General features: G+C 42.6%; 2 protein-coding genes across 4 annotated transcripts in view; one reads left to right on the forward strand and one right to left on the reverse strand.

The window, feature by feature from the left end:
* The window catches only part of LOC124050184 (E3 ubiquitin-protein ligase TRIM9), a 33889-nt gene extending 21383 nt beyond the window's left edge, over nt 1-12506 (forward strand). The window contains exons 4-12 of one of the 2 annotated variants that reach the window (XM_046372447.1): nt 512-622; nt 2574-2727; nt 4409-4489; nt 5980-6143; nt 6472-6610; nt 7655-7779; nt 7928-8106; nt 9355-9517; nt 10404-12506. In XM_046372447.1, coding sequence (XP_046228403.1) covers nt 512-622; nt 2574-2727; nt 4409-4489; nt 5980-6143; nt 6472-6610; nt 7655-7779; nt 7928-8106; nt 9355-9517; nt 10404-10451 — 1164 coding nt within the window. In that variant the 3' untranslated portion in view covers nt 10452-12506. The remainder of the gene's footprint in view (nt 1-511; nt 623-2573; nt 2728-4408; nt 4490-5979; nt 6144-6471; nt 6611-7654; nt 7780-7927; nt 8107-9354; nt 9518-10403) is intronic. The other variant, XM_046372446.1, reaches the window with a different exon arrangement.
* A 2409-nt stretch (nt 12507-14915) lies between these two features.
* Nucleotides 14916-18496, reverse strand: c19h1orf131 (chromosome 19 C1orf131 homolog). 2 transcript variants are annotated; one of them, XM_046372451.1, is made up of 9 exons: nt 18274-18496; nt 17230-17415; nt 16732-16832; nt 16479-16529; nt 16165-16260; nt 15959-16045; nt 15720-15754; nt 15382-15519; nt 14916-15237 (listed from the first exon to the last, which is right to left on the reverse strand). In XM_046372451.1, exons 1-8 carry the CDS (start codon nt 18350-18352, stop codon nt 15384-15386), a joined length of 771 nt encoding a protein of 256 aa, XP_046228407.1. In that variant the 5' UTR covers nt 18353-18496; the 3' UTR covers nt 14916-15237; nt 15382-15383. The 2 variants fall into 2 exon arrangements, with proteins under 2 accessions (XP_046228407.1, XP_046228406.1); XM_046372450.1 differs by having other exon boundaries at nt 15378-15519.
* Nucleotide 18497: the final 1 nt, after the last annotated feature.

The raw sequence follows: 18497 nt of genomic DNA on the forward strand, positions 1-18497 counted from the left end.
CCTGAACGACTGGCTGTGACACCCGTCCAAATCTTATTCCTCTCCTAGCCAGCAGAGACCGTGTGTGTGTGTGTGTGAAAGCTGGAGTGAGGTTAAGGCTGATAACATGTTCCTGTTAGCTGCCATCCACTAACTCCACTAACTCACCTGTTCACCAGCTCCAATCACCTGCTCCTCATCCATCTGCACAGCTGCTCCCTAATTACACTGTTTTTTGGCCTCCTAATATCCACTTGGTACCAGCCCATTTCTGCGTACACTGTGACTGATCATCTCCTGAGTTTTCCATTTTTTGACTCCTGTCACTGAGCTCTGTAGCTGAGACTCCCTTTGGACTTGTGTAAGTAATTTTTGTTGTCTCCATTCAAGGCAGACGGCAAACTCGTCTGTTTGGATTCACTGGGTCTAATGCTGCTCTTTTTGAGGTTTTAAAGCATCAGGAACATAAAAGAAGCCCTGCTCTGTCCCTTAACTTGTAACATCTAAGTTCTCCAACGTGTGTCTTTGTCAGGTGGTGCGTGATCAGATCACCCACTGCACCATGAAGCTACGTCAGACCACCGGCATGATGGAGTACTGTTTGGAAGTCCTCAAAGAGAACGACCCGAGTGGATTCCTCCAGGTATCTGACCTGCTGTGCGTGAGACTGTATCAGTGTGAGGCTGAATCCAAACGTCCACACTTCACCTCTCTTGTCTGAGTTTGTGTAGCCCAAGTTATGCTTCAGTTTATATGAGAAATTTAAATCAAAAGTTCTTCATGGAGAAGGTCCCTGAAGAAACCTAAACCAACAATTACTAACACGCAGTACAATTTCTGATCTAAAAATGAAATAAAAATGTAAAACAACAATAAGCAGAGTTACGTGGAAAACTAAATACCAGTCTGTTGCAAAATTAATTCATTCTTGATTTGAGTCTCTGCAGGGAAATTGCAGATCATCATGAAAAAGATAAACAAACATCGGCCTTCTCTTTTGAAACTTCACGAGTTAAGACTTTAATTTCAGAGATCAGACGCGAAGCAAACGCTGAATGGGGTCTGCACATTTGGAAGGGAAAAAAAACTTACTTTTTCTGTATTTATGACCCAAAATGTGGATGTGAAAGTTGAAAGGAAGGAGGAGGCGTGAAGATTTTTGGTTTCCTTTGAGCTTTAGAGGAGAAATCAGCTTTGCAGGGAGCCTCTGATGTCTCTGACGCCAGCGCAGCTAAAAACAGTGAACAGTCAGAAGACTTGAGAATAACGGAAAACAACACCCACACACACACACACACACCAACACAGGATGCATCTGATTTGCTTTACTAATACTGCTACTGATTTATTTTTAATTGAGCTGACAGGTTAGGTTATCAGCAGGCTCAGGTCCTTGATAGCTGATCAATAGTTATTGATCCATGCATGTTAGGTCAAACAGAAAAAGGTCAAGTGTGACACATGCATCCACTTAGAATAACGTTTCAAATAAAACACGCATTGTTTAATCAGCTTTGTGCTTCTTGTCCAAGTCTTCATAAACGAACGAATGACACGACCTCCGCCTGACTTCGGCTCTAAAACACACACAATTAGACGTTGGATTTTTATTTGCTCTGCTTTGTGATCAGGAAATAACCTTTTTTTTTTGCTATCTCTTATTACAGTTTTTATACTCACCTGGAGTCAAACTGACACAAACACGAGTAACGTGAGCTTATTTTTGAATGTGTGTGAGGTTTCGATGGTCTGAGTGACAGGTGAGATTAGCTGCTCGGCCAAGATGCATGTGAGCAAAGCAGCCTGTATGAAGAGTTTGAGACGAGCAACAGATACAGTAAACTTCTCTGACCTCTTAGCTACATTTATGGCCGTTTTGAATTCGAATGAATTTTGAGATGAAACTGTAACGTCTCTGCTTCTGGTTATGAATCATTTCGCTTCCCGCAGAGAAGCAGCAAGAGAGAAATAGAATAAGGTGAAAGGAAGTGATGAAATAGAGATCAAAGACACTCCTGAGGGACACACACACACACGCACTTTCCCTTGCTTCCATTTCATCTGAATATTTTATAACGTATTGATTATGTCGTTCTTTATGGTTGCCAGAGCCTGAATCCTAACTAGAGGCTCTTAAGACTAACTGCTGCTAAATGTAAGCTCAGGAACATTTATAAATACAGTGCAACTAATCTAAAGTGGCAAAATGAAGCAATTTACGTTTTAATGCTCGAGGATGAATTTCCAAATAGTCGGCTCATGTTTTTCACTTGACTGTTTTTCTTTCTTCCTGAGGCAGTGAAGCTCTTACTAGCAGATGAGGGGGCCTAATTCTTTGCCTTAAATATTTGAACTGCATTAACGCCTGCCTCATTTCACTTGTCAGACACAATGTAATGAAGTCAGGCTAATGGAACAGATCCCAGAACAGTGGAGCTGCTCTGCATGAAGGGAGGGTACCACAGCATTGCAAGCATAGTGAAATGTAGATGCGCTCATTTCCTGCGTTTGATTGACTCTGCAGGTCTTTTCTCATGCTCTACGACATGGAAATGTGTGCACAAGTCAACTAACCTACGCGTGTGTGTGTGTAGATCTCAGATGCCCTGATCAAGAGGGTGACATCGTCTCAGGATCAGTGGGTGAAAGGGGCCCTGGAGCCAAAAGTAGGCCCGGAGTTTGACCTCACCCTCAACACTGACTCGCTGCTGCAGACCATCCTGATGCTGGACTTCTGCCAGGGCAAAGGTAAACACACAAGAGCACGCACTTCCCCCTCAGGTGTCAGCTTTACATCCTACTTGATCCATGTTAAAGCTACATCTGGCTTGTGAATACAGGATGGTTTCAGTGGATGGTTTAAGGGACAGCTGAGTTAGTAATGCAGCCACGAAGATGAATCTCACATGAGACAGAAAGCCGAACAGTCAAAATCAGTCTTATCCTGTCTCAGTAGGGGGCCAACAGGACTTCTACTTGAATAAAATACCCCCATGCTCGTTTCATCCCTGCTGGATTCACTAGTTAGCAAACCACTTAAACAACGCAAAAGAAGCCAAATTAAGCTAAATTTCTGCATGTAATGACAAGGCTAGCAGAGAGGGTAAATAATGCAACAGTGCTTGAACTTCCTGTGTATTGCCCCTTTAAACAGGCTCTCTATATAACTCATCTTGACATGCATGAACATGCATAAAAACATTGTTGAACTGAAGCAAAAAAGGCCACTTGATGATACATTTAGTCACCAATAAACAACATTTACTTTCTGTCACCGTTTCCTTCTGAGGTTTCGTCAACAATATGCACAACTGATTAACTATTCATTGGCTGCTGCTTGCTACCCAGCAACCAGTTGGCGTGCATGAGTAAACACGGCGCTCTTTACCTTCATACCGCCACGATCCCAGATGTGTTGTTAATGTACCACATTAAATATGTAATCAGCACCGTGCACATCATATTCTGAATCTGCTCCACCGAGTCAGTAAACATCAGGTGTTTTCTTTTGCACATGTAGACTCTGTCAGGATAAAATGCTAAACAATGCCCACTATTCTTTGCAATCAATCAGTAAGTCTTTACATCACATGCAGTATTTGGTTGCTTAATGAGTTGTGTAAAGCAGCATTCAATGGAAATGCATTGTGGTCCATTACAAATCCATAAAAAGCATATGCAATATTCAGTTTAGTAATGTGTAGCTAATAATTATTACATTATGATGCGATTGTAGTTTCTCTGCACTCTTAATGGGTTTATAATATGCTTATAATGCCTGACGGGAGCCACTACAAGTAAACTATTGAACTGAAATATCTGGTCCCTTTCAGAGACCAATTCAAGCCCGTAAATAAAGAATGTGACTCAGATCTGCAGGTTGTGTCCCTTGTTGAATCATATTTGAAGGAGAGTTTTTGCGCTTTGAGCAGTAGAGATGTTTTGGTCGTCTCTCCTTTGTTCTTTAAGGCCGGTAACATGAAACACTTCTGTGTGTTTTCCCATATTCCACTGCTGTCTTTGATTTTTAGTCTTTCTCAGTCTTTCACAGCGTAGGAGACGTTCTGATTCACAAGCATCCTGAAAATATTCTCCGTCATTATAAGTTGGGACACTGAGGACACGACCCTGCTTAAATCTGTGTGAAACTTTGCTGCATCAAACCTCAGGATACTTTACAAAACAGCTAAAAGATAAATCGCAAGGTGTTTTTTTTTCTTCTAATTTATGTTATCTTAATGAAGTGATGTAATGAGCAAAAGGTTTCAGACGACGATCACATTTTGATGCGACAAGAGTAAACAGCAGATAAACAGAGTGGTGCAGTGCTGTTCTCTTCTGAATGCTGACGACCCCCCGCTGCTCCACCCTCCACCTTCTGTCCATGTGCTCTTGTATTAAGACGTCCAAACCGCCGTCATATTTCCAGATGCGCAGGAGAATCCGTTAATGAAACAAATGCAGGCGGCAGGCAGTGGTGATGGCGAGCTGGAGACACAGAGCCCAGGAGGTATTTCTTTCACAGTTAACCTCCGTTCTCCCCTCCTTGATTATATTCTGTCACTCCTTCCTCGTCCCTCAGCCATGACCGCCCTCACGACCGTTCTGGTTGGAAACCCACGCCGGTCTTTCTGGTCCCGCAGCATCTATGTGGTCTCTTTCCTCTGCATGGTTTTTGTTTTCCAGCTCCTCTCCAATGAATGCCCCCCCCCATGCAGAACAGTGCTGCCTTCACTGGAACACAAAGTTTGTTACAGACATTTGTTGCCTGAAGTGCTTCTCTGTTTCCCATTCTTGTCTTCGGTTGTTAAGGCTTTGACTTTTGAACTTGGTGTAAATAACGATCTTTAACTGAGTGTTTTCACTTATTCATTGTCTTAAACAAGTCAGTTGCTGTCGTTGCATTGCATCATAGTAAAGCACAACACAGAATATAACCATAATCAGGTGAAATGTGCATCCAGAATGAGCTTCAGAAGATTTCAGAGTAATGAAATGGAGAAATTCAAATTATTTCAACTAGCAAATGATTTGCTGTGATTAGCTTTAAAAACAAATAATCTTCTTGGATCTTTTGGTTGCGGATGAATCAAAGAATTACTTTGGCAATAAATGCTGTGAAAAATATTGAATTTAATCACTGATATTGATGCTTGTTCTGCATATTGCATCAGTCCTGCTATGTTATTCCCTTTGTCATGACTGCTGCCTTTCCTCTCTGTCTTATTCGCTATTTTTTATTTTTTTGTCTGGAAAGATCAGATCATATAAACGGTTTGCAGCAAACCTCAACACCCTAAGATCTCCACTTGTGTGTTTTACCTCGTTTTTGTTGCTTGTGTGTTTGTTTCAGCTCCTTTTGTAATGCAGTTTTGTCCCGTTTGTTAGCAGTTTTAGCACAACAGTGTTGGGCCGGTATGTTTATTTATCACAAAAATCCTTTGATATGGTGTCCCCCCCTTTTTTTTTTTTTTTTTACTTTCTGTCAAGAGTTTTTAAGAAATGTAAACTATTTCATCCGGTCTTTTAACTGGGAGTTTGTACCTCGAGACACCACAGATCATTCGAGATGTTTTCCCAGTGTCTGCTAAATACTGTTTACCAAGAATTAAGACAAATAGCATTTAAATTATTGGCTGATGGAAGCTTCAGCAGATATATCCACCAAACTTTAAAGCTTATATCGCTCTAACCCTGTGAATCACTAGCACTGCTCCCTCCGGAGGGGTATTATGTCCTCACATGGCCGACTTAAAGCCTCCACGCAGCTGTTGCCCTGCAAATGAACCCAGAACTCTTTCACCTTTTTTAATCGTTCACAAGATCCACATTAAAGTTCCTACTTTTTTCTCCCTTCAGTTGGTTTAAAGGCAGGCAGCCAGCTGAAGACATCTCCCTGTTTGTCTTCCTTTTCTCCTCATCCGTCCACCTTTTAGTTTCTCCCTCCCCATCCCCCATTCACGATCTTTACGTCTCGTCCATCTCATTTCTCCCCCGCAGTGGAGTCTGGACCTTCGGTGCCGGCGGCTCCTCTCCTGCAGCTGGAGAAGTGCTGCACCAGGAACAACAGCGCCACCCTGGCCTGGAGGGTGATTGCGCCCCCTGGCAACCCCATCGAGGGCTACATCCTGGAGCTGGACGACGGCAACGGAGGACAGTACAGGGTTGGTTCTTCTACAAATAGAGTCAGACTATACGCTGTGTGTTGGCACCAACGTGACAGTAATATAATCTGAGATACAGCAAATTATGTCTTTTCTGGAGCTAATTTATTTAAATTGATTATCAATAACAGTTATGCTGCTCAACTCAACTGATTAAAGCCAGATGGGAGTTTGTGTCTTTGTGTTATATACGTGTACTTAAATGTCTGTGTCATTTAAGTGTGTGAGTCCATGTAATGTTGAGCATACAAGTGCATGCATTTAATTTGGATTTGCAGTGGTGCAACTACAATGCGTGTGTGTGTGTGTGTTTGTGTGTGCCCCCCAGGAGGTCTACGTGGGGAAGGAGACAGTGTGTACGGTGGACGGCCTCCATTTCAACAGCTCCTACAATGCCAGGGTGAAAGCCTACAATGCCATCGGCGTGGGGCCGTACAGCAAAACTGTAGTGCTCAAGACCTCTGACGGTAGGCTGTTTGTGTGTGTGTGTGTGTGTGTGTGTGTGTGTGTGTTAAAAGGAAGGGCGAGAGAGGAAAGAAGAGTAAACTAAAGGAAAGGAGACTGACATGAAGGGGTGGAAAGGGGTCGAGTAGCCAAGAATGAAAGGAAAAGAAAAGGAGAGAAAAGCCAGAAGGAAAGGGAACAGTAGGAAAGGGGAAAAATGGAAAAAAAGAAGAAAGGAAGGGAAAGAAAAACTAGGAATGGAGAAGAAGGGAAAGGAAGAGAAAATGAGTCAGACAAAAGGGGTCAGTCAAAAAATCTTCATCACACACACACACACACACACACACACACCACAGTAACAATGGGCATTAGTCTGTTTTCTGACTGATAACTGCTCATCCCTCCCGCCCTCTTCTTTCCTTTTTCTCTGTCATCTTTCTTTCTGCCTACTTGGCCTCTTTTTCTTTCTCTCGCCCTTCCTCGCCTCCTCTTCCTCTTACTTCGAGGGCTGAAGGCTTCCTTTCAGCCCCATGGAGGAGGAAAATTATGGGATGCAGCTCTTGTTGGCATGACAAGTATAAAAGACGGACGACAAAGGCCCTGGCTGCAAACAAACACTGATTTTGATGTGTGTGTGTGTGTGTGTGTGTGTGTGTGTGTGTTTAAAAAATATATATTATTGAATGTGTCAGCATGTGGCTGTGAGCCGACGAAGCATTTCTGTCCTCAGATAGTAAATGTGTCCCATGATGTCTGTCCCTTCAGTGTGTGTGTGTGTGTTTATCGCCTGCTAGACATATAACAGTGAAAAATTTACTGTCAGTTCATGCTGACTCTGTTTTATAAAAATTGAAGAATTGTATTATGATATCGATCTAATATTCTGGTTAATGCTAAACCAGCCACAAGACAGCCCAAAATATTTTGTCAGCTAAATGAAGTGAAGTTTCTTCGCATTCAGATTATTGTTTCTGGCTGCGGCAGAAAGTATGACGCAAAGCCAGTGAAATGGTGGATATTAGCAGGCAGATGTGGCAACGCAGCTGACTGCTGTCATCTTCCCACAGTGGCTTGGTTCACGTTTGACCCCACCACAGCTCACCGGGACATCGTTCTGTCCAATGAAAACCAGACGGTCAGCTGTAACAGCTACGATGACCGCGTGGTGCTGGGAACCGCTGCTTTTTCCAAGGTAAACGCACATCAAAATAGTTTTTTATCCATTTTTGTCCAGTGTTGTCGTCATATCACACGTGTTTGGCCTTTTTCAAATGTGGATCAGATTTCTAGGTGATCAAACCGAGTTATCAAAATTTATTCTTCTTCCACTCGAATCTCAGGGCGTCCACTACTGGGAGGTCAGAATCGATCGCTATGACAACCACCCGGACCCCGCGTTTGGCGTGGCGAGGATCAACACGATGAAGGACATGATGCTGGGGAAAGATGACAAGGCGTGGGCCATGTATGTGGACAACAACCGCTCCTGGTTCATGCACAACAACTCCCACACCAACAGGTGGGTCTCAGATATACGGCATCTAAGACATCATGTGACGTGTTATGTGGAACACGCTTCCAGCAGCTTCCAGCAGCTTCCAGCAGCATCACATGCGCTGTACATCAATTCAGGGGCCTCATCCTTCGAAGGACAAGAAAGTCCTTCACGGATCATGAAGGCCGAACAGAGCGTCATTAAACGAGACCGTCTGGTCCACAGGGAATTTCCTGTTTACTTCGCCTGTCGCCTCCCACCTTGACAGCCGCATTTGTTGTTTTCAACAGTCGTAACGTTAGCTATTTGGGTGACTTGAATCCCCAATAGTTAAATTTGAAAGCGTTCTCACTCCTCAGCTGCAGCTTCATTGAGAGCGTCACACATAATTCTCTTTTTAGAAATAATATCTAATCTTCTACGGCGCTCAATGAATCTTGCCCAACCAGGCAGGTGAGATTTATTAGCCCGATCCATCTGACTTGCCCTCAGTCCCAGTCGTTGAGCTCTGCAGTGTAAGGTCTACCATTCATCATTATGTCCTGAAGTGAACACACACACACACACACACACAAGATAATGATACAAACACAGGACGACAGGGGGATCCCCAGGGTTTATACAACCCCAACTAACAAACACACCAGGGAGCAGAAGAAGAAGAAGACGACGACTGCAGGAGACATCAAAACATCTTCGCACCATCTCTCTCTCTGTTACAACGAAGCAATCAAACCCTCATTAAACATTTAAAAGAAGATGAATATTTTTCACGATTAAAAAAGGCGACAATCTGCAGAAATGTGCAAAACCTCAGAATTTATCCTCTTCCTCCACGTCAGTCCACCCTGACAGCAGATTTATTAGCCGTTTACCACACATTGATTCCTTCACTCTCGCTCAGCTCCGTCCTGAGGCGGACAACACGCAGCTCAGAGGAACATCACACTGCACGCGCTGATGTGACAGATGTGGTTTCACACGTTAGCTTCTAAGCTAAAGCTCAGTCTCAGCAGCGCAAGGTCTCACTTTCAAGATGTGACAACACTTGCAGTGTTTCATCAGACTGCGCTGATGTTTTCTGAATTCGCAGAAAACACTTCAGAGACACAAATGATGAAAAATCTGATTTGCCGAATATGGGATTTCAATTTTTAATACTTTACCGGCTGATGTAGAATAAAAATATTTTAAATATCTTGGGTGGAGTTTGGTCCATTTGTGAGTTGTAACCCGTCTGCTGTTGCTGTGCGTGACTGTGTGTGTTTGCAGGGCGGAGGGCGGCATCACTAAGGGCTCGACTGTGGGCGTCCTGCTGGATCTGACCAAACACACACTGACTTTCTACATCAACAAGGAGCAGCATGGACCGACTGCTTTCGAGAGTCTGGACGGGGTCTTCGTACCCGCCGTCAGCCTCAACAGAAACGTACAGGTCAGTGTGTGTGTGAGGGATGGCAGTGATGATGGATTCTTTCATGTCACCTGTCTGTGTGTGTCCTCAGAAAAATCACTGCATGTTTGAGCAAACCAGGGAAAAAGCCACGGATACTGAGGACTTCCTGCTTTTTTCTCAGTGTTAAATCATTTTAAACTGAATATTCTTTTTGGTTAGATAAAGCAAACAACTCCATAATTGTCACAGAACTTGCAGGGGGCTTTTTTCAGTTTATTCTGTTTAATATATTTAACAGTTGTTCAGTTGATTTAAAAAAATGCCAGAGGTGACATTAGCTACAGGACTGGTTTACGTGCTGCTGTTGTCCCGATTTTCAAAATACTAAAGTAGACAATCAGTACATCTTCGGGAAAAGCAAATTGGGGAGGGTTTTTACATTGTTTATTTAGCGGAAGAGGGAAGAAAGTTTTCGCCTCAGCGCAAAATGTCGATTAAATTCTTTAGTTTATCGAGTAACTATAGCTGTAAGACAAATGTGGAGTGGAAAGTACAATATTCGCCTCTGAGATGTCATGGAGCACAAAGTTGCATAAAATGGAAATGCTACAAGCACGTGGACTCACAGGATCTTAGACAATCTTGGACGTAGACAACCGAAACCTTGAAACTTCAACTCACGACCTCACGCACAAGTGTATTCCTCTTTACCCTACGACTCTGAGCGACACCGAGTGAGCATCAACTAAATCCAGCCTGTTATCACGTGGGTGATCTCAAATATTTGTCAAGTGTGCTTCTGAAACTCAGATGTGTCTTCACCAAGCTAAACAACATGTCAAACACGTGTCCCCCCCCTTTACAGGCTGTCCCCAGTCTCACGCAGGAGGAGGATTTCACTGTTTGCTCTGTTTGTCCCTTTCAGGTGACCTTACTGACGGGCCTGGAGGTGCCAAAGAATACCAAACAGTAGGAGAGCCTTCCTCCATCTGAGCGTGCCCTGGATACAAACCAACGATGTCAACAGATTAACCCTCTCCCGTCCCCCTCGAGGTGCCCTCCGTCTCAGATACACTTCAGCGTGAAACCCTGCTCCGTAACTTGGGATGAAAGAATAAACTTCAGTTATTATTGGCTGCAAACAAATTGATCGGAGCTTGTGGACGTCACTACAGAGAGGTCTCGCGTTACCGTGGGTTGCCATACTTTTTTCATATCCCTGTTTTTAGCCCTGTGAACTCCAGTACACCAACAACACTGATGTTATCATTCCAGCATGTATGTTTCGGTAGCTGAAAAAGAGGAAGACCACACAGGCTGGAGAATTCTCCTTGAGGCCTGAGACTAAACTAATGGACCCTCCCACACTGTGCTAGAAAACGTTTTAGTCAACGAAAACAAGGGGATTTTAGGAGGTGACAAAACGAGGAAGAAAACGATTCGGCGGCGCTTATTGTTGCTCTGCTTCTCTCTCAGGTGTGTTTACAGCTTTCAAGGTAAAACCAGATGAAGAGAATGTTTTGCAGGAGCTGTAGTGGCACCGCAGGATGTTACACTCGTGAAATGTTTACAAGCTAAAACTTTCATAGCGCATAGCTTGTTATCCCAGCCGCAGCTCCAACAGCGCCGCCTTCTCCGTTTTCTCCTCGTTTCTCCCTTCTTCTCCATCTAATGCAAAGTGGCTTAAAGATTGTTTGGTGCTGTCGTCAAAGAGGTTTACACGCGGAGGTCAAGCTGGGGAGGATTCATTTTATCCTTCATCTGCAGGGGATGGGAACGCCAACCCTGCAGAGGACACATTTTATTTTGAAATGCATAGCGGTAGATTCACTGTTTTTGCATCTTTTGGTAGCGAGCAGAGTCTTGATTAGGACTGGTAGTGCAGGACTTAAGTGACTTGTGGTAGACTTTGATTGAGTTCACTTGGACAACACGTGTATCTACCTCTAGTGGCAGAATGAACAGAGACAACAGACCTTCATGCTTTGTTTGGCCATCTAATGTGGTTAAAGGAATAGTTTGACTAAAAACAAAGGCAGGTGAAACAATCTCATTGTTCTGTCCCCATTAACCATACAGGATACATCATATTAGTGCCCTTTTGAGGTGCTGTTCCCCAGTTTCCACCCTTTATGTTAAGCTAAGCTAACCAGCTCCTGGATGTGGTGTCGATCTTCTCATCTTACTCTTGGCAAGATTCCCAAAATGTCAAACTATTCCTTTAAAAAAAATATGCGGTGAAGTTAGAGGTTAAAATGTGCCTGCAGCATTTGATAAACTGTGGGGAGCTTGACTTAATTTGGTTTCCAAATCTGTTTCCAAATTGTGCGCAACAGTTTGTAGGCTGAATTAATCAGAGCGAGGGAACGAGAAACCGGAGCTTTTCCCGCCTCTGTGTTTATCTGAAGCCTCTCTCAGACTCTGTCTCATGTAGAAATGTTTTCACCTCGAGGGATGAATGTCAGACAAGGCTGAAACGAAACTCAACTGAACCAAACCTTACTTTTTCTGTTGTTTTACACGACCAACAGTTACTATGACACATCAAAAGCAGGTGAGAAAAGTGTGGCTGTCTCATGGTAATTTTATTCTGTGCTCATCTCTCAGTCTCTCTGAAGAGTCTCAGATGCTTTCAGGCATCTTTAATCTGTCGTTCTGAAAATGATCTCCAAAAGTCACATCAGGTAGAGTTACATCCGCTGCTGTAATTCTCATCAGGGATTTGATATGGCAGCCTGTAGGGGACACAGCAGCTTCAAACTTCAACCAAACCACTGTGACTAAGGATGTTTTAACATGCATTTATCTTAATGCAGGAGAGAGTGGAGAAGTTTGTTTTGGGGGGGTATTTTATCTTATAATATCCTACATATTTCTATTCCCTATGATGTTGTGTGAGAGAGAAGCTCTTAGAGGTATCGACAGAGATTTGGGGTTTATGTGTGAATGGAAATCCACAAACTGTAAATACTGATATGTGAGTTCCGATTGTGACGTGTGACATTTTAAGCATGGATTAAGCATCGAACAAGTTGTAAATAAGTGTACTGCATTACTGTCTCTGCTATGAGTGATGTTAAAGCCAACCGCTCCCACAGCTCGCCCTCTGCTGTTGGATGGCGGCAACAACAGGATTAGCCCAGAGGTGCTTCAATCCTGTTCATCAGCCAACCGCGTTTTCATACCTTTAACTCGCTGACTTTTCGAAAGATATCAGCAAACTTTTTCTCTCTGGCGACATGTCAGATTTTAACATCTCTTGCACTTAAGTCAAGCTTGCCCTATCATATAACAACCTTAAAATACAGCATGTGACTCAGCGGAAAGAGACATTAAAGCTGGTACTGGAATAGTGAGTTTTGTTTTCAGTGCAATCAGAGTATAATGTGTTGGCCTGCGGTTACCTTTCTTTTAGAGATTTTATTTAATTATAATTATTAGAGTGGTATAATAAGCTATTATCTTCCAACTCTGGTTGGCTTTACCTCCCATTTTAGAGTTATTTTTAACCAATACTGTTGAAGAATGATTGAGCCTTTTTGGGAGATGGGGATACGATTATGCATTTATTAATGACTCAAAGCTGTTAACTAGAATGTTACATTTACAACATTTAAAATACCAGAACAGCAAACAGGAAATATCATCTACCAAATATTTACCATTTAACTCTGCAAAAAACCCAACTTCAGCTTCACTGGCTTTTTACACCTGATGCTGCATTCAAATTAAGTGGGAAAGATACTTTTAGAGCAGCTCATCTACCTTTTTAAAATCACAATAGATCAAATGTCTTTGCCCATCAGACTGTGCAGGTCCCTTCAGTTCTAAATAAGTTCTCTCTCAGAGCTAATGAGCAAATGTTGCTCGCAAGTTCACCTTTTCAACTTGAAAGATGGTAAAAATCATTTAATTTGAATTTCAGTTGTGACTGAATTTTATCTGTATGAAGTCATTCACCTGAAAGTCTCAAGTTGAATTGCTGGACAAGATCAGATTTTCTGCCAGCGCTTTCTACCAGCTCTTCATCTCCCCATATGACCTGAATGCAGCATAAAAGTCAGGATTTGAACCAGTTGCTCCCGAACCAGAAAGCAAACATCGATTTACCAAAGGGGATTTTTATTTTCTGATGTTCCCCAGACTGCCAGCCACCACCTAAGGGCTACATTTGCATAATGCAAGGCTTTCTGGCTGCTCGGCCGTCCCCTCTGACCCACCTCCCACACTGGTGGAGAGGTGCAAATCAACCTGCCCCGAGGTTCATTTTGTCATCACCAGGAATAGATTTTAGGCCCACGAGCAAAGTGACGCGTATCTCACGTAACCACAGGGGAACCGTTTCTACCCTCAAAAAGTGTGGTTGGTTTGCGGTTACACAGCCAGCAGATATGGCTGTGTTGAAGTCGAAATGGCAGAGAGAAAATCACGACTGGAGGCAATGAAAGCCAACTGAAGTTCGGAAAGTCAGACAGCATGTGTCAGATGAAAGGAGATGACGCCTGTTCCTTTCTAAACACACCGTTTTGTTTTGTTTTATAATCTAAAGTTAATATCAAAACTTCAGGTGACAGATACTAACAAAAATCACATATTTAAAACGAGTCACACTGTAGTCACTCCTGTCCAGATGTGGTTTCGTAAGAGTGCTTGTGTGGCATGTCCCTTTACCCCACACTTACCCACCCATGAATGTGAGATATTCTAGTAATTTAACTTCAGGATATGGTGCTGGGAAAAAAGCATGACATTGCTGTTTATCTTAGGCAGATTTATTTACTCTACAAAGTATGTAAATATATTTAATTATGTATTTATTTTCTTCAGAGTATTTCCCTCTTTCCCAGGGTTGCAGGTTAAAAAGAGGTTCACCGGCAACAAAATCTCAGCAGAAAACAGAATCGCTTACAGCTTGAAACGTGTGTGACGTGCTGCAGATAAGCTTCGTATTTCCTCTTCCTTTGTAAACATGTAATTAACACAAAAGCTGCTTCAAGAAAACAGACGTGAGAACTCGTGACCTCACACAGACGCACACTGCCAGATCACACCTCTCGTTTCCCCATCGTCGCTGTTGTTGTCAAAGTCTTCATGTTTTCCCTTTAACTCAATGAAAACCGGTTTCTGGAAAGATGTGTGATGTTTACACACCGAGAGCGCAGCTTCTCGAGGCCATCAGGAGGTCGTGTGTGGTTTCTGAACCGCACGGGCAAAAACCTGCTTTCTCATTCTTTGTATGTGTTTCTTCATGAAAACTTACGTCCGGCCTTTACACGTGCGTGAATTGTTTTTTTTCCTGTCCTGTCACGTTCCCCTCCCTTCCTGCCACTGTAAATATAAATGTTTTGTACGACTACATGGTTTGTATATGAGATATGCATTGTAACTGGATAATTTTGCAACCTTTACAGTGTAAAACACGAGAAATGCAAATGTCTTCTTTTTCTGGTCATTTATAAAAACACAATAAATTAACTGTGATGGAATATGATTTGACACAATCTCCAGTTTTGTGTGCTGCCACGGTGTACTTTCAGGGCCCATTTTGGAGATCAATAAATTGGATTGTTGACTCAGCAGTGTTGTCACCAGTTAACACAGTCTCATATTTTACCGCAGACGAGGGACGTGTCCTCTGGAAATCAGACTTACTTCCTCGTGATGCTGCACTCAGTCCCGCAGGGAGCCGAGCCTTAGAAACGAGGTCGTCCTCTTGGTCTGCTTGCACTTTCCCCATCCTGGAGGATTTAATCTTCCACCTGCAAACATAAACATAAGACAAATGCATTTCAGCCCCTTTATCCTTTGTCCTTTACCCTTAACTTACTGTCGTTCTAACATAAAAGTCCCGAGAGAAGACCAGCAGATGTCAGCAGGTCATTCACAAGAATAAACTCACCCACACTTATTTTCTTTGCTTGTTGCCTTTGATTTTCTGGATCTCCTTGGAAGAGAGGATTAACATGCCGTTCTTGAAGCGGCCCACCTGACCTGTGGGGGCCGTGCCAGAGCCAGAGGACACCTTCTTCTTGTTATTGTCCCTGGAGGACAAGGGGGCACAGGAAAACATGGGTTTCAACAATAGAGGTACAAAAAAATAAGGATAACATAAGATAAGAGGATAAGATTTTTTTAAAAAGCAAAATTTTAAAGAATATTCAAAATATTAGTCAATTCTCTTTACAGCCCTTCACTGTTCTGTGATTTCCTAGAGGAAAATGTTGACAGAAGTCTCACCAACCTTTGATTACTCTGCTTCTTCTTTTTCTTCAGGTCCTGCAGAGAAATGACACACGTTTAAGCAAGAAGAATTAACAGAATAAGAATTTAGTAACAATTACCATCGCTATGTTTAATCAGTTTTAAAACGACTTACTGATTTAATTACAGCCCCAATAACCCTTTAACTAACAGAAACACCACTTATAAGTAAAGCTGGAACGTTTCAGTTTGGATTAAACCTGAAGGAGCAGATCTTACCGGCTGAACCTCCTCCTTTGCTTTCTGCTTCTTCTCTTTGATCTGCTGCTGCATTATCTTGTAGTTGATGTAGTCCTTCTTAGGAGGCTGAATAAGAGAGAGTAATTAAGCTGCGAACTGGTCCCTCAGCTATTAAAAAGTCTGTGCCACAGAAGAACCTCACAGTGTGAAGCTGATTAAATATGTACATCTTGAGTTTTTCTTACTCTGGCTCCCAGCATGACGGCTCTGTCCTGTTCAAAAACACGCTGCTGCTCCTTCTTATAACCCGTGATTCCAAACCGATGAACCTCCAGACGAGCCTGACGAGAACATACGCAAACACAGCATGAAGCGTATCGTATCGCAGACATTAAGCACACTGAAACACAATTACATTAATTCACAGTGCAATAATTTGCAGTCACATACAAAAATGACATTTCCAAATTAATATGTCCATTATTTTGGCATGAACTACCGCTCTTTAAACTCAGAATTAAAATAAGCTCCTCACAGTAAATTGCAATAAAACTGTCACCTTTTCCAGGTTGAGTTCTTCTAGCTGGCTGTTGTCCTTCTTCTCGGTTATCTGAAGAAGAAGAGACGAAAAGTCAAGTGAGCTGGTGGTGAAAAGAACAGCACAGAGAAGATCAACAAGGGGTCATGCAGTCGCCTGGAGGAGGTCAGGTTTCAAAATGTCAAACAGGGAAAATAAAACATGTTTCCAAGATGAAAAGATGTTATGTATGTATATTTTTGTATAATGTTAAAGTACAACACTGTGGGCTTACAGGCACTTTGCTGGGGGCTGGTGTCTGCTTGGTTTTCAGTTTCTTTCTGGGGTCCTGAAATGTGATGACCTCCACCTGGCTCATCTGCTGGTCAGCTGGACCTGAGTGAGATGGGATACATTCAACCAATGAGAAAAGATAGTTTAGTGACTGCTGTGCATACAGTATGTATGAATGGGGTGTGGGATCAATTCTTGACATTGAAATCCTACTAAACAATATGCCAGGTTGAGCAGCAGCACGTTGTCACAAAGTGAGGAAAAATAAATCATCACATAGTAATCAAAACATTCTGATACATCTACATACAGTGATAATTTATAATCGCATCACAATCCTCTGACTCAGAAATAAATCAAATCATGAGGTGCTTACAGATTGCCACCCCCGGGATGCTTAGATGAGTTACAAACTATGGGTTAATTTACGCACTAAACATTTTTAAACACCAGGAAGTTTCAGTCACACGAGTGATGTTGTCATCCAGCTCGTTCCTACCCGTCTGCTCGGTCTTTGGTTGCTTCTGCTGGTGTTCAGCGCCAACGCGACCTGCTGTGACGTCTTCAGTGTCGCTGCTGGTATCCCTGACTGCAGGGAACTCTTCCTCCGCTTCCTCCTCCGCACATCTTTTTCGTTTTTTCTTCTTCTGAGACTTGATCTTCTTTTGTGATGCTGGTCCATTACCTGCACCATCAGTCAACAACAAGCACATGAAATAAATTTCACTCTAGTTCCTCTGGTGAACACAATGTGCTCTTAACTTCATTTCTCTGGTGAAGTGATGGACACATGAGGAAACAGCTGACTGTGAGTGCATGCTGGATGTCAGCACTTAATTTTGAAGCTACACATTAATTTAATATAAACTAAGCAATACAATATGAAAACTGTGAGTTACAGTCTACCTTTACAAAGCACATCAGGTTCACCTGTCACAGAGGGGTTAATATGCTTACTACTGAGGCTGTAGTTAATGAAGATGTACCTAATAAAGTGGTCACTCGGTGTATCACTTGCACACGTTTGTCAGGTTTAACTATTTGGATTTATATTTTTCTGAAGGGTTACAGCATGCGAATAAATCAAGTCTTTGTGGGTTAATACCGCAACCCTGCACCGTTTGTCTCTGCAGGGTCAAAAACACTAAGAGCCGGGTTAATTTACGTCTTCTCTCACGTTTACTCCCAGTAACATTGGGAACAGGTCTCAAACGTTTGACAGCACGCTGAATTCACAAACGATCACCTTTACGACTTGAATCATTAAAAACCACTCACTTGGTTTGATTAATCACCATGGAGAGATAACTAATGTTATCAATAGGGTAGCGTTGAGGTAACACTAACGTAGCTTCAATTGTTTAGTTAAGGTTAAAGTGCTCCAAATAACATAACGAGGATAATAGCCTTGTTTTAACTGTTATATTGTGTCAACATTTCCGTGGTGAGACAAACTAGATAGAAGGAAGGGAGCGTTTCATACGACAACAGTCTATTAAAGTAAGCTAGCTAGCTAGCTGGCTAGCAAGCTAACGCCACTTACCAAAGTCATAAAGCTTGTCCAAAACGTGTTCGAGAAACACAACATCTTCATCTGCTTCTCCGTTTGTCCTGGAGTTCATTTTAAGCTAATTACACAAGCAGGTTAATGAAAAAAGGTCTACGGGATCAATGGTAACACTACTGTACGAATGACAACAAACCACGAATGCACGTGGGTTAGCCGGCACGACAGGCTTTTGGTCCTTTCCGGCTACCGTAATTGCG

This window comes from Scatophagus argus, chromosome 19, assembly GCF_020382885.2.
Source record: "Scatophagus argus isolate fScaArg1 chromosome 19, fScaArg1.pri, whole genome shotgun sequence".
Taxonomy (NCBI): domain Eukaryota; kingdom Metazoa; phylum Chordata; class Actinopteri; family Scatophagidae; genus Scatophagus; species Scatophagus argus.

Coding starts and splice junctions, on each gene's coding strand:
- c19h1orf131 (XM_046372451.1), bottom strand. CDS start 18,352: ATGAACTCCAGGACAAACGGAGAAGCAGATGAAGATGTTGTGTTTCTC. Junction 16,261..16,478: donor AAGAACTCAACCTGGAAAAG/GTGACAGTTTTA, acceptor TGTTCTCGTCAG/GCTCGTCTGGAGGTTCATCG. Junction 15,755..15,958: donor CAAAGGAGGAGGTTCAGCCG/GTAAGATCTGCT, acceptor ATTTCTCTGCAG/GACCTGAAGAAAAAGAAGAA.